This window comes from Anguilla rostrata, chromosome 3 (assembly GCF_018555375.3).
Source record: "Anguilla rostrata isolate EN2019 chromosome 3, ASM1855537v3, whole genome shotgun sequence".
Classification (NCBI taxonomy): domain Eukaryota; kingdom Metazoa; phylum Chordata; class Actinopteri; order Anguilliformes; family Anguillidae; genus Anguilla; species Anguilla rostrata.
Window position 1 is genome coordinate 72108950 of NC_057935.1, and position 16029 is coordinate 72124978.

A 16029-nucleotide genomic window follows, 5' to 3' on the forward strand; every position below is an offset into this window, starting at 1 on the left:
GTCTCCAAGAGCAACAGCGATTACGCCCGTCTCCAAGAGCAACAGCGATTACGCCCGTCTCCAAGAGCAACAGCGATTACACCCGTCTCCAAGAGCAACAGCGATTACGCCCGTCTCCGGGAGCAACAGCGATTACGCCCGTCTCCAAGAGCAACAGCGCTCACACCCGCCTCCAAGAGTAACAGCGGTTACGCCCGTCTCCAAGAGCAACAGCGGTTACGCCCGTCTCCAAGAGCAACAGCGATTACGCCCGTCTCCAAGAGCAACAGCGATTACGCCCGTCTCCGGGAGCGACGGTGGAGCGCGCCCTCCCAGCGAAGGCAGTGGTGAGCACTAATAATAAAAAAATCGCAAAAATATATATTTTTGACAGGAAAACAAAATGGAAATGCAGTAAATCATTGAGAGTGAAAGTCGGAGTCTGACGGCAGACAGAGAAGACGGAGAGAATGCCAAGCGCTCTGCCCGCCCTGCTCTGACTCCCCCCCCCCCGCAGACCCTCTCACGGTCGCTGCGGAGATGATTCGGCTCTCTGAGAGACCTCGTTTCCACGCCTACGCCCGCTGAAGATGCGCCATCGTGCGAAAGCACCGTCTTCACCCCGCCCGCGTCCCGCCTCATCCTCCCAACCCGCACTCCAGCTGCAAATGAAGCGGGACGGCCGTCCTCTGATTGCTCCCGCCTGATTGGACTCCGGGGAGGGGGCGGCGGGTTTGAACACAGCGCTGTGTCTCGCTCGCTGTAAACATTCCCAGTGTTTCTCTCCCATGTAAACGCGGCGCTGTGTGATTGTGAGCGTGTTTAATAACAGACGGAGCGGCGTTTCGACGGGCTGAGGGCTGAGGGCTGAGGCGGGACGGGGACGCACAAACCCGCGCGGGCCGCCTGTGAATCTCAGTGCCGTCATTAGACTTCTGATGACTGCTTCCCAGCTCAAAGTGTTCATTTCACAGGGGTGTAGTGCTTTATAATTAGGGAGTCGGACAGCAGGAAAAGGCGACCGTTTGAAGATTTTGCGCTGGGATCTCGCAGCCGAGAGTTCATTATAAAATGTTAATTTCAGTCGGTGGAATTACTCACGCTTGTTTTCAGACACATTTAAAAAGATTATCTGCGCAAGTACAATTACACTTACGCATCTGCAATTACAAGCACCGTCATTGACATTGTTTTGGTCATTGATATAAAGTGATGCTTCACAAATCAGCCCCAAGGGAGATTACATATGCATATATATATAACTGTTTTGATGAGGCTTATTTTTCTGTTGAATCGTAGCTGACTCCGAATAATTAAAATATTCGTTTGCATTAATCAATTAAGCTGGTTCTTTTGAGCTCTTCTCCTGTAACAGACTTTAAAGGCTGACATCATGGGGGTGTGGTTATGGGAGGGGCGTGGTCACAGCAGGGGGGTGTGGTTATGGGAGGGGCGTGGTTACAAGATGAGGGTGTGGTCACAGCATGAGGGCGTGCTCACAGCATGGGGGTGTGGTTACAGAATAGGGTGTGGTTATGTGATGGGTGTAGTTATGGGAGGGGCGTGGTTATGGGAGGGATGTGGTTATGGGATGGGGGCATGGTTATGGGAGGGGCGTGGTCACAGTAAGGGGGCGTGGTTATGGGAAGGGGTGTAGTTATGGGACGGGCGTGGTCACAGTAAGGGGGCGTGGTTATGGGATGGGGTGTGGTTATGGGAGGGATGTGGTTATGGGATGGGGGCATGGTTATGGGAGGGGCGTGGTCACAGTAAGGGGGCGTGGTTATGGGATGGGGTGTGGTTATGGGAGGGGCGTGGTCACAGTACGGGGGTGTGGTTATGGGAGGGGTGTGGTTATGGGAGGGGCATGCTCCCAGTACGGGGGCATGGTTATGGGATGGGGTGTGGTTATGGGATGGGGGCATGGTTATGGGAGGGGCGTGGTCACAGTAAGGGGGCGTGGTTATGGGATGGGGTGTGGTTATGGGAGGGGCATGCTCCCAGTACGGGGGCGTGGTCAGCATCACGGCGCGCTTACCTGACTGACTTTGGCGGGGGTGAGGATCATGTCCAGCACGCCGGACCAGCCCGCCACCACGCCCGTGGGCACAGAGTACGCCAGGGCGATCATCAGGAAGCGCAGGTTACTGCAGGAGAGGAAGAGCGCCGTCAGAGACATCCTGTACCCCCCCCCCTTAATCCTGTACCCACCCCCCCCATCATCGGGAAGCGCAGGTTACTGCAGGAGAGGAAGAGGAAGAGCGCCGTCAGAGACATCCTGTACCCCCCCCCACAAGGTTTTTAGAAGTTCAGATATGTAATATTTCATAGCTGGTTTGAGTCAAAACAACCTGTAACTGCCGCAGAGAAGTCCAGAATATTCATTAAACAGCGCGGCCCCTGGAGGAACTGTCACGGCTGATAGGAGTGTACAAATGTGTAATTCATAAAGAATAAGAGCGGGTCTCTACAGCTTCAGAGCTCAGCTCATCGGCGGCAGAGGCAGTGTGTACCGTGGTTAATGACTGTGCGGATGATCAGGGTAAATACCCACGATGCAGCAGTCCTCCGTTAGTAAGCAGAGGATAAGCAGAGTGAAATACAGGGGAAACGTGGCTGCAGCTGAAGTGGCTCGTCTCACTGCCGTAAGGACGGTTACAGAAACGGCTGTTCAATAGCACCTTCCTGAGGGCGCGGTTTCACCCAGCGCGTGAGGGCTGTGGGGGGGGGGGGGACAGTCTGGCAAGAGCCTGAGAGTTTGTCCACGACGTCGGACACGCCCTAAAACACTCGCCGTGGGGGGGGGGGGGGCGGTTTGTCACACTCAATTCACACCCTGCCCTCCATCTGCTGACAGCCAGTCTAATGCATCCTGGGAAAGAACAAAGAGGTGAGGGGGGGGGCTTTCATGCAATTACCCCCCTCCCCCTACCAAAAGGGTGGCAGTGGAGATCAGAGCTGCCCCCCATACCCGCGCGCGGAGAGAGAGGACACACACGCACGCAGTACCCCGCTTCTGCAATTAAGAACGACTGACTGACGCCACGGCAACAGCAATTAATCTGCGTCTGAGGACGAGCTGACTTTAAGAGCAAGGTTGTGTACGGGGGGGGCGGGGGGCGGAGCGCGGAGGTGGGGAGGGAGGGAGGGAGTGGGGGGGGGGAGGGGGGGCGGAGCGGGGAGGGGGGAGAGTGGGGGGGAGGGAGTGGGGGGGGGCAGAACTCATAAAATCACTCTTCATCATGACAGCGACGCGCAGACATCTGGAGCTACACGCTAACGCTTTCACGCGCGCGTTCAGTAAATCTGCTGCTGAGGGAAATTTGGCGGGATCGGCGCCGAGCGAGGCCGATTCGCTGGAGCGGGTTTGAGGTGGAGGGCGAGCGTGACCCAAGGGCGGAGAGTCCTGCTGACCCCCCCCCCTGCCCCCCCACCACCCCTCCCCACCCCCAGCGGTAACCGGACCGTAGATGATCCATCAGTGTCCGAGACAGCCGCTCCGCTCTGCGAAACGCAATCTAGCGCCCCCTTCCTGCGAACATGAGGTACTGCAAAGACCGTGTGCCAGCCCTCAAGATAATTAACTCCGCAGCCAGAGAACACCCCCCCCCCCCGACTTGGATTTACGAGATGCCCGATTGTTCAGGTGAAGTAAATCAGAGGATTAACGTCACACACCGACCTCTTAATATTCCCCCTAATTATGTTTGTAAATAAATTCTCGGAGATGTGGGTGTCCTGGAATTTTATTCTTTGACCTTTTCCACTCCGTGTGAGATTTGGCAATCCCCACCTGCAGAGCCCAGAGTAAATCCCAATGTCCATTTAAGCCGAAAATGCTTCATCATTTCTGATATTTATTTCTCATTGGCACAGAAGCACCGCCCCCTCCTCCCCCCCCCTCACTCCCACCAAGATCATGACGGATTGCCTGCTAATAATTATGTCTGATCCACACATGCTATCCCGGATTTAAAATGAAATACACAGTTCAGGGGTTGGGTGCTGCGGTCTGGGTGCACGTGGAGGGAGCGTTTCTGGATCACACCAGGGCCCAAAAACATATTTACTCACCCGGACATAATACAAAAATAAATCTGCCGCGCTGAGCAGCTGCCCGGAGCCCAAGGGGGCAGGCCTTCCGCTAACAGACAGCGCTGAATTATTTATTCTCCCTCTCGTCCCAAAGCGTTACCAGTTAAACTTAATAACGATATAACTGCACGACTCTGGCGGAACGTCTGCAGTTTTTTAGGGATGTGTTTTCCACCGCCTGAGGCTGTGTGTTCAGGCTTCTCTCTCGTCGTATCTGCAGCTTGTGGATCGAGTCCAACGAACAACAATGCCGTAGGCAGGGTTGCCAGATCTGCGGTTTTGGACCGGAACGTCCGGTTTTTAAATGACTTGTACAGGTCTTGTTTGTGGTTTCTGAATAATTTAATAATTATTTGAGTAATGAATAATTGCACTTCGATCGCTAGTTCATAATGAATTCAATCTTCCACCTCGTTACACTTTCCTTCCTCTTCTCCTTAACTCCCCCCCCCCCCCCCACAGCTCACCAGCGCTGTTTCATTAACCTTGCGAAGGCGGGAAAAATAAATGGATACCCGTGCACCTTTCTCCGGATGAGGAGCGGTTTACATGACGGAGCGTAAGCAGGCCTTTCCGCCGGGGCGCCAGAGCCGCCATCCGCTAAGTGCCGCTCGTCCTTGGCGGTTACGGCCCGGGGCCTGGCGCAGCGGAGGACCTGCCAATCAGAGCCTTACCGCCATCAGCAACCGCCATGTCACTACTGCACCCGCCAATCACAGCCTTACCGCCATCAACAACCGCCATGTCACTACTGCACCCGCCAATCACAGCCTTACCGCCATCAACAACCGCCATGTCACTACTGCACCCGCCAATCACAGCCTTACCGCCATCAACAACCGCCATGTCACTACTGCACCCGCCAATCACAGCCTCACCGCCATCAACAACCGCCGCGTCACTACTGCACCCGCCAATCACAGCCTTACCGCCATCAGCAACCGCCATGTCACTACTGCACCCGCCAATCACAGCCTTACCGCCATCAGCAACCGCCATGTCACTACTGCACCCGCCAATCACAGCCTTACCGCCATCAGCAACCGCCGCGTCACTACTGCACCCGCCAATCACAGCCTTACCGCCATCAACAAGAACCGCGACGACAATACAGCATGACAATAATACAGCATGTCGCACACGCGTGTCACCACCAGGGAGCGACGTATCCGATCTGTGTCAGCACACACAGGAAGCTCTGTCAGGGGAGGAGCGGTTCTGTTTGTGGGGGGGACGTATGACACTGAAACTGCGGAGTATGAAGCTGCTGATTGGCCAGCTCAAACAACCAGCATGGCACACGCCCAGCGCGCTACTGGCCACAGCCTCACCGCCGGACGGCCGAGACGAGCTCAGCACAGCCAGCTGGGGTGGGAGCAGGCGCGGGGGCCACTCGTCAGCAGCAGGTGAACGGCCAGTCGAAACCCCCATGTGAGCGACTGTGCACGCCGAGTCCTGCAGCCAGCGGTTTCATCTGGAAGACGGTCTATTTTAAAGCAGGGGTGCTGCCAGCTCCAGTCCGTAATTAACCTCGGGGGAAAAGCGCGTGCGCTTTGATGTGCGTTAAATAGCAACCGCGACAGATGGCGGGAGGTGAGGCCACGGGCGCCCCAGTTAAACTTCCCGCGGCAGAACTCTCCGGAAAAGCAGCGGGGAGGCCTCCGGTACCCCGTCTCTGACCCGGGCGGGACCAGGCCACAGGTGCGGGACGCGGGCGGAGGGCCAGATGGAAAAGGGGGCCTGGGAGGGCATTTGAGGTCTTCACAGCGATGGCGCTGGGGGCGGGAGTGTGGTAACCATGGTAACCGTGAAGCAGCCCGACTGGGTTCGAGGGCATCGTCTGGCGCCAGAGGAGGAAGGGGGGGGTCAGACAAGGAGAGCGTACCTGACTGGCGGGGCGAGTGGGCGGGGCGAGGTGAACGGGGCATACCTGAGCAGGGTGGGGTGAGTGTACCTGGGAGAGGGGGGGCGAGCGTACCTGAGCAGGGTGTGGTGAGGTGGGCGGGGCGTACCTGAGCAGTTTGCAGATGCTGCTCCTGTAGCTGAGCCTCTGGCTGGCGGCGGCCACGCTGGGGGGGACGGGGGGGCGGGACGGGAAGTACAGCAGCACAGCGGCGAAGAGCACGGCGATCATCGCAAACTCTGCGCAAAAAAACACGAAACACCCCAACATCACACTGAGTACCCCAACATCACACCCTGACCCCAACATCACACTGGTCACCCCAACATCACACCCTGACCCCAACATCACACCGAGTACCCCAACATCACACCCTGACCCCAACATCACACAGATTACCCCAACATCACACCCTGACCCCAACATCACACTGGTCACCCCAACATCACACCCTGACCCCAACATCACACTGGTCACCCCAACATCACACCCTGACCCCAACATCACACTGGTCACCCCAACATCACACCCTGACCCCAACATCACACTGGTCACCCCAACATCACACCCTGACCCCAATATCACACAGAGTACCCCAACATCACACCTGTTACCCCAACATCACACTCTGACTCCAACCTGATCCCAACATCACACAGAGTACCCCAACATCACACCTGTTACCCCAACATCACACTCTGACTCCAACCTGATCCCAACATCACACTGGTTACCCCAACATCATACCGGTTACCCCAACATCAGACTGGTTACCCCAACATCACACCCTGACCCCAACATCACAACAGTTACCCCAACATCTCACTGGTTACCCCAACATCTCACTGGTTACCCCAACATCACACTGGTCACCCCAACATCACACTGGTCACCCCAACATCAGGTTGCATCAGGTCCCAGGCTCTGTAGGTCAGTGCCCAAGCCACTCAAATAAGGAGTACTGGCTTAGCCCCCAGCCCCCCCCCCTCCCCCCCCACCCCAAAGCTGAGCTGGCGTAGAGGCTCGGGGGCTGGGGTACCCGGCCGACCGGCCCGGCCTCCTAAATGAGCTCCTAAATCTCCTCCTGTTTGCACTTGGCTCCTTCTGAACCGGCACGATGATGAAACACACCGGCGCGTTCCCCTGGAAGAGCATCCAGCCTTTCAGCGAGGCCCCTTTCCAAAACTTAAATACCGACGCTCCCCCCCCCACGATAAATCCAGCCCCCCTTCCATGTGTCATAACAAACGGATGAAGCTGTGCTGCCTCGAATGCGTTTCTCCTTCGCGGCACTAAGTGAACGTTTTCATCGATTTTTAACTGGGGGGAAAAAAGCAAAACAAAAGCTGGCACTCAAATCCTCTTCATCACTGGGGGGTTATAATTTCCACAGCGAGTGTCACGGAAGGTAATTCCACAGAACAGAAATCAGCGGCAGAGATAATTCGTCTGAATGTCTGCTCACTTCTTTCTTCTTTGGCAATTTATGACAATATCATTTTCACCGAACAAAGGCAGACCTACAGTACATTACCGAAGATTCCCCCAAAACCAATTATTTAAGGCCTTCATTTTCTGAATCGGTTAAGCAGAACCGGCCGAATGCAGCTCTGAATTTTTAGGAAAGGAACGCAGTAAAACAGGCCGCTAAGGATTGTGCGTTGAGCGTTTTTGTGGAGGTCATGTTTATGCACGCTGCACACAGTACATGCTCACACGGAGAGGCCTCGTTCTAGATGTGATATGGAAATATTATCAGCATCCGTCACACACATCTTTCAGCTCAATGACTGCAGTAAAAAAAAGCCTTCTTCACTTTGCATAAATGTGGCTGTGCGGTCCCCTTCCTGCCCTTAAATAATCGAGCTCACATATTCAGTACAGACACAGGATAGGACAGACACATTCAGAACAGACACATTCAGTAAAGACACTCAGAACAGACACAGGATAGTACAGACACATTCAGTACAGATACTCAGAACAGACACAGGATAGTAAAGACACATTCAGAACAGACACATTCAGTACAGACATTCAGTACAGACACAGGATAGTACAGACACATTCAGTACAGACATTCAGTACAGACACAGGACAGTACAAACACATTCAGAACAGACACATTCAGTACAGACACTCAGAACAGACACAGGACAGTACAAACACATTCAGAACAGACACATTCAGTACAGACATTCAGTACAGATACAGGACAGTACAGACACATTCAGTACAGACACAGGAGCCCCAGCTGGAAGACACAGTCACAGCCAACAGTCCAGGAACCAAGCTCTAAAAAACAATTTACTGTGCAAACGAGCGTGAAATACCCCATGTGACCCGGGTTAGGGTTAGGAGTGAGGAGTTATTGGCTAGTAGTTTAGCTACGCAAAGAAAGAAATGTCTTAAAGCTGCCCGTACCACTGCTTTGCTCACCTCGGCCGTACGACCAAGGCTGTAGATTCTGGTTTCACACAGACGGGCAATATCAGGAGGATATTTTTGGTGTGAGGAGGATGATCAATGTGGACACAAAGGCAACAAACACAAGCAGCCTGTTTTACGGAAGGCTAGCGAAGCAAAGGCCCAGGGAAACGGTAATCGAAGAACTGAAATTACAGACGGGGGCGACAACGCCGGATCAATACCAGGATATCAGAAAAATACCCAGAAATGTGCTGAGATCACATCTGAGCGCTAGGAAACACATTTCTATGACACTACCCAACGCTCGTGTGAGGCGGGAAGGCCGGCTGCCTGCGTGGAGTACAGCCCTCGCTGCAGGTACATACGAGCACACAGGCGAACGCGCACAACAGCACCGACTGCAGTTTCATATTTACCGTGGTCGAGCACATTAATAAAAAGAAGAAGATAAATTATTAATTATTGAATAAACATCAAATTACATTTTCACTGCTATGTGTTATGCACTGGTATCAGTACTGGCTGGCTGGTATTGGCCAGGCTAAAGCACTTTCGTGATGTAAATAAGATTCATCTTCCCCAGGCGGACTCACAATGCCCCCTTTTAGTAGAAACGCTCCCTTTATTCAGTAAAAATGGGCCTGATCTGGCCTGGTCCATTCTGAGGGGAACGCTAATGTGCGGAACTGCAACGGGGTGCTGGGGGGGGGGCTGTACTGTGGGAGCGAGCGGGGCGGGGGTGGGGGGGGGGGGCAGACAGTACCTCCATACAGAACCAGCTGGATCCGGTCCCGTATGCGGCCCACGGGCCAGTCGATCGCGCCGGAGGCCGCGTGCAGCGTCTCATTGGGCGCCGGCACCACCAGCGGGCCAATCAGGAAGGACGCGGCCGCGCCCAGGTAGCTGACGAGGGAGGCGACGGCGGTGGCGGTGGCCCGCTGGTCCGGGGCGAACCACGTGGTGGACAGGAGGGGTCCGGCGCTCATGATGGTGGGGCCGGCCAAACCGTTCAGCAGCTGACCCCCGTGGATCAACCTGCGGGCCAGAGAGAGGAGACATTAATCCAGAGCGGGATCCCGCGTCCAGCTCTCCCCTTCCTGTCCCGGAAAACAGAGTTCCTGTTTCCACTTGGAAGGGTTCCGCGATGTGTTCCTCTGCCAGTATTCATGAGCAGGCCGTCCTGGAACATATTTTGGTTCTGAATGACTGGCTGTTAAAGAAGACTGTACGCACATCAGTAGTGGTTAGACTCAGAAGCGATGTTGTAATAGTCTTTGCCACTCATGAATATTCATAAGCACCTGCTTTCAATCTCGTCGTTAAGCAACGCGGGTGGAAAGTGCACTTGATTTAAAACAACACACTGCAAGGGAGAGCGCAATTTGTCAAACTCCAGGAGCACGGGGCTGATACTGTAAGGAATTCAATCGTAAACACATGGCTTCTCATTCTGTGTATGAAACGCTCAAACGCACTGTGTGCGTCATGTTTAAATGATGAACCATGTTCAGTCAGGTTCCGATTACTTTCACATCAGGCCAAAAGAAAATAAAATATTAAAATAGAATATATGTGAGTAATGAAAAATAAAAAGATGAGTACAAAGCTGAACCCAAAGCCCACACGAGGGGGGGGGGGGCAGAGGAAGCCGAATGTGTTCCAAAGTCTCATCTGACAGAGCGGAGCCAGAGAGACGTGGGGGCGCGGGGGTGGGGTGGGGGGCGGGGGTGGGGCTGGCCAAGGGAGACCAAACACAGGGGGCATTGTGGGACCCCCCTGGACAGCCCTCCTCTGATACCACTGCCACGACAGGGACCTGACACCCCCCACCCCCCCACCCCCCTGCTGAAACCCGGGTCGCGCTTCCCTGACACCCCTCCAGGGAACAGGCGGTCTGTTTCTTTAGGAACGCGTGTGCACGGATAATTGAACCGTGAGCAGAAATGCTCATTTCAGTTTATTTTTTAAATGCTGATTTTCTCCTAATTCTGCATGCGTGGCTGCACTGCGGCGCCCTCTGCTGGCTGTTTTGTGAAAGCGGAGATGAGCAGACGCTCTCCTCCCACACGCGATGTCCCAGCACTGCTTCTTCCACACCGCGGGCGTTAAGAGAGCTGGCGAGGGAGCAAAGGAAGGGAGAAGGAAGACCCGCCAACTGCAGCTGAAGCAAGCAGGCCGCAGGCACCCGGCTGACCAGCAGGGGCTGCTGGAGAGCATATAGTCATCCCGACCAACCGAATCCCTCCCTCCCTCCCTCCCTCCCTCCCTGGGTAACCCTACGGCCAACCAAACGTAACTCTGCTGGGCTAACAGACCCTGTTAATGCTGGAACAGTCCGGATTCGTGCCAGATCACAGGGCTCGCCCCCACACACTGGAACCAGTGGCACACTCGAATCAGTGGCTTATCAGGATCAGCCACCCAGCAGCCCTTTAGGAATAAAGGGCTGACAGAAGCGCACACACCTGTGACTCCTGCACCACTGATCCCCCCCCCCCCCGTGCCCTCAGGGGACACACTGATCCGGGGGGGACTTGAATAGGTCACATTTTTTAGCACGTCACCCGTTGATCCAGGACAGGAGGAGGACACACAGGTAACCTTCCCAGGGGCGGATTCCGCACCTGAGAATGGAAGCCCCAGCATTCCCCTTACAAGCCCAGGTACCGAGTCATACCCATATAGAGCTACATCACAACAAAGCCACCAATCACGCCGGCCAAGAGGACCGGCCAATCACACGCCACATCCAGCCGTCTGGGGCATTGGGGGGTGGGGGTCAGGTTGCCTTCTGCAGAGGCTCTTTGTGATTTATCTTTTATTAGCTGTTATTATGTAATACCAGTCACCTCCTCTGACACCCCAGGGTCTGGCTGTTCAAAGCGGTCAATGACATCATCTTCATCACCAGTAACTCTAGCGCACTGCAGACGCTCAAACAACGCAGAACAAACATTCAGAAACACCGCCTCACCTTTACCTGACCGAGGGATGATGATCCCAGGACACCATCAGACAGATCGGCATGAATAGTACCGTGGGGAACTGTTCACACACACATACACACACACACATACACACACATGCGTGCACACACATACACTCACACATCTAGGCAGACCAAGACCAAGCACACATCACATAGTCACTGGGCTCTTTGCAGATTCAACTGAACGCTTTCTTCGCACTGCTGAAACAGAACAGGGCGGGGCAGGACAGGGCAGGTTGGGATGGGGCAGGGCAGGGCAGGGCAGGTTGGGATGGGGCAGGGCAGGGCAGGGCAGGTTGGGATGGGGTGGGGCAGGGCAGGTTGGGATGGGGCAGGGCAGGGCAGGTTGGGATGGGGTGGGGCAAGACAGAGTGTGGCAGGGTCGGACAGGACAGGGGGTGGTGTATATGTCGAGCCACAGCAAGACCCTATTGACTGCACTGTGTGTGTGTGTGTGTGTGTGTGTTTGGGGGGTTGATTGATTGGCCTGTTCCCGCCACAGCAGCGATATGCTCTCGGGCCTGTCTGGCAGGTTAGCCGGAGACCGTGGGTGGCCTTATTAGGTCATTAGAAAATAACCCCGAGCAGAACGGGGAGCGTCTCCCTCACTATTTAGACAAGCAAACAGACCCAGAGGCTCGCAGGGCACAACACCTGCCTGGAGGAATCGATAGGATCTGAGCGTCGCCATTACTCATGAAAAAAAAATCACGCAGCCTTCTTTCTTTCTCTTTTCATTACGAGACTCTGACGCGATATTTCAGCGGGAACTCAACCAGTGGAAAGTTTTTATTGACGTCGAGGCAAATGCTTGTTATTAAGCCAATGAAAATATCCGAGATGTCAATCTCTGTGACGGTGAGGCGCGACTATGCGCCGCTAAAAAAAACCGCCACAAGTAACCGATCAGAACTCAACTTAAACAGCTAATCATTACAATACACTGTCTGGAGTTAAAACGGCGAAACATCACACAGACCTCGGGAATATTTACAAGATTATAATAGTATATTAACCAGCTCTACTTAGGGTGAAATAATTTCCTTGTGAGAAATTTAGCAAATAATTCCTTTCATGTACTCTTTTATTAAAACACCTGGCGTGAAGTCTGTCCTTCCAGAAAGTGTCCGCCATAGCAACGAGCCCCAGGAACAACAGAACTAGAACGTGATTGGATCAAAGCGACGCGCGTGCATATCGCCAGAGCTTCCCGAGGCGAACTTTAAATAAAAGAGACTTCGACCGTGATTCCGGCTCGAACGGCACCGGAGGAAAATTGCAGCGCTTTCTAAAGATGATGAGCGTAATGGCCATGGACGAGCACAGCCGCGTGAAAGCCCAGACCCGAAGCCGGTGGGTGAGAATGTGTGCTTAGCCACGCTCAGATTAAGTGTTTTCTCTAGTTGGCGGGCAGGTGTGAATGATAGGGTCTGCCGGTGCTCGCCGCAATTGCTCACTCCAACCCTGATTATAGACCCGAGACGCTAGGCGGGAATCAGAGGTGCCCGGAAGATGCTATCGGCGAGGTAGAGTCAGCCGCGATATGATCTATAAAACGATGATCTCCTGAATGGATTCAATCAAACGAGAGTGCGCCGCAGTGCATTTGCAAACATCTCCACGAACAGGTGCGCCGCTTAGATTCGAAAGGCACCGGTGGACCTGTGCCTAATCAGCCACTATTGTAATTATGGATATCTTCCAGACTGTTGAACGAAGCGCAAACGCAGAAGGACAGGTCTCTTTCGAACAGGAGAGAGCCAAACGCACCACCGCGGGCGAATTCAGAGAAAGGCCGCTTCATTCACAAACCGCCTTCATTCAACCGTCTCCATTCAACCGTCTCATAAAAGGCTGTCTGCTCGAGACAGAGAGAGGCCTTCCCCCGCAAACATAAAACTATTTTTATTTGTTTGTTTTTCTTTCTTAAAAATATGTTCTACTGTCTCCCGGCGAGGGACTCCCCCTCTATACATCAAGCCACCTGGAGCCATTCTCTCGGTTTTGAAAATCAAAGGCTTCATTTGATCATTACAACGATGCCCTTGAACTCATTTTTTTTCCTTCCGTACTAAGGGATGGCTGCTATAAGAGCAATACTTCTCCCGTGCCCTCATATCTAAATCATGATCAAACCCCCATTGCCCCCACCGCCGTGTTTCAATAAAGATGCGCTTGTCAAGTTTATGGGAGCAAGCACGGGTATAAAAAAAAAAAAAAAAAAAAAAAATGAATTCTACCAGACTGTGGTTACTGCGGCTCACTGGCAATGTAAACAGTGACACCTTCTGGTAACTTACTGCACTACAGGCAATTCCTTCCTCAATATACAATAACCATAAACGGAAAATGCTTGAACTGAATTTCACCATTAATCATTTGTATATTAAAAAAGAGTTTATACTTATCACCTTCAGAGTCATGTTGCAAGACAGCTATAAGCAATATTGTTAAGTTATACTGCACTAGAATCCAGACTGCAGACAGGTGAATTTAAAAGCCATATTATCAGAACACCATAAAATTACAACCCAAATGGCTGGAACAGTGCGTATGTGCCGTCTCCACAACAACAAGGTTGAAGAGAATGGAGAAGTCAGACAACACAATGCGTGCGATGTACAGGGCTTGCTCTCTTACCCAGTGGCAGGGTTAGAGAAAAAGAGTCGTTTAAAAAAGTAAAACCCTGAAACCTCTTCCCTACTTTCACGGAGTGAATTATTGCCGCGGGGGTACTCTTTATGGGAAAGGAGTGCGCTTTGTGGTGACACTAGGACTAGACGGATGCTCGCGCACACACTACATCGTTTCATAAGAGCGGAGAGATTGATTCGGGTGAATGGCTGTTAGCTCAACAATAACACCGGGCTGTGGAGTCCTGCTGGCAGCCCACTAGCTGTAGTATATTTCTGCTTCGCATTAACGTTTATGGAACACAACAGACCGCAGCTGGATAGCGCCGTAAAGCTTACGACGAACCGCGCGTTAGCATTTCCGCGCACGTGGAAAAAGCAGCAGCTGCACGCGCCTTACCGTTGGACACGGCTACGGGGACCCCTTGCTCTGACTGCGTAAATAAAAATGCGAAGTATTTGTCCCAATAAAAGGAGATACGCGCAAATGCAGTGTGTAACCAGCGTGACTGAGTTAAAGAACGAGACTGAATGCATGTGGCAGAACTCTTAAGCTCCCTCCAACAGCAGGGCAGAACTCCGGGGCAGGAGGCTGGGGGCAGTACAGTCCTCTCCTGCCCCCGAGGACTGGAGGGGCACCCCGACACCTGGAAATACAGGCGAGTCTCCCACGCGGTCACCCGCTCAGTTTAAGACTAGAAACCTGCATACCTTAAACAGAGGCCTTAGGCCTACGGCTGGAAACATACGTGATTTAAGTTATGCAAACGCCTACGCAAAATGGCTGTCATGCGTATCCTGCGGTCATTCAGATCGTTCTCTCTGCACATCTTCACAAATGAACTCTACGCATCCGTAACGTGCAATACCCGCGTGCAATACGTGCAATACCCGCGTAAACCGCACGCGGGGGGGGGGGGGTATTGCATATACATTTTATGCCCAGTGACGTGACTGACGCTAGGAAGCCAGGAAGGATGACAGAATCATTTGAAGAGAAGCCATGATCCGTCCCTTAGTGGGTACACCTTTTAAACTTCCAAAAACTAAGCAGAGGAGTACGTGAACAATGTCGCCCGGGACACAGGCATTTCACGTGCCCATAGGGCAAGATTATTCAAGCATGTTCCCAGCCTGACGCTGCCTGAGCACCCAAAACCCAGAGCTCATCCACAGCATTGGAGAATTAATGCCTCAAATGGCTGGAGGACTACCACTGAAAACCTGAGAAAAACAAAACAATTATTATAACTTTGATTCATCCTCTCTCCTGGGCATTATGTATTAAATATATGCTGAGTGTATATGCAATTATACATACATTTAGCCAAATTAAAGCTGAGAAATTATCAGCGTTCACGAAGGAAATGGTGCAGTTTGTCCAAAGATTCCAAATATTTTTCACCCATTCTTGGAGGAGTCCACAGAGCAAACAGCCAATAAATCAGAGGGCCAGAGTTCCAAAACCTCATTAAGAATCTGATTTTCTCTTTTACTGCTCCAATTATTATAGATAGATAACGATACTAATTCATACTCCCAACTCTGGCAATTACACAGAGCAGAAGCCTATTAACATGAATGATCCTTCATCTGGGGATAAATATATATATATATAAAAACATAAGGAATAAACTACAAGGATACACTTTAATTCTGCAATCTTACGGAGGACTGGAGTACTTCCAGCTGTTTCTCCTCGCCGGATTTTTAGAGGAACAGACGAGAGATTTTCGAAGGACGTGTGGAGCAGGTAAGAGAGCAGCGCAGGGAGCAGAGTGAGCTGGGAATTAAGCAGGCCCCCCCCACACGAGCTGATCAGTCCAACTTTAAAAAAGTTAATCTCCAGGACTCAGAATACCTGGAGGCCTCAGCCGCCGTGTGTGAGCACCAATCAGAGCAAGCGGAGGGATTATAATACGGCCCCTCTGCTCTGCCGGGAAACCTGCAGTTCTTTCATTAAAACGCGTTTGTCTGCTGTGATTTACAAACAAGCGAAA

At 52.7% G+C, this 16029-nt stretch overlaps 1 protein-coding gene across 1 annotated transcript in view; it reads right to left on the reverse strand.

Annotated features, from left to right (window-relative positions):
* slc49a4 (solute carrier family 49 member 4) overlaps window positions 1–16029 on the reverse strand; it is a 40732-nt gene that overhangs the window by 16319 nt on the left and 8384 nt on the right. The window contains exons 3-5 of the mRNA XM_064329672.1: window positions 9171–9442; window positions 6087–6216; window positions 2018–2126 (exon numbers count right to left, since the gene is read on the reverse strand). Of these exons, the coding sequence (XP_064185742.1) occupies window positions 2018–2126; window positions 6087–6216; window positions 9171–9442 (511 nt within the window). The remainder of the gene's footprint in view (window positions 1–2017; window positions 2127–6086; window positions 6217–9170; window positions 9443–16029) is intronic.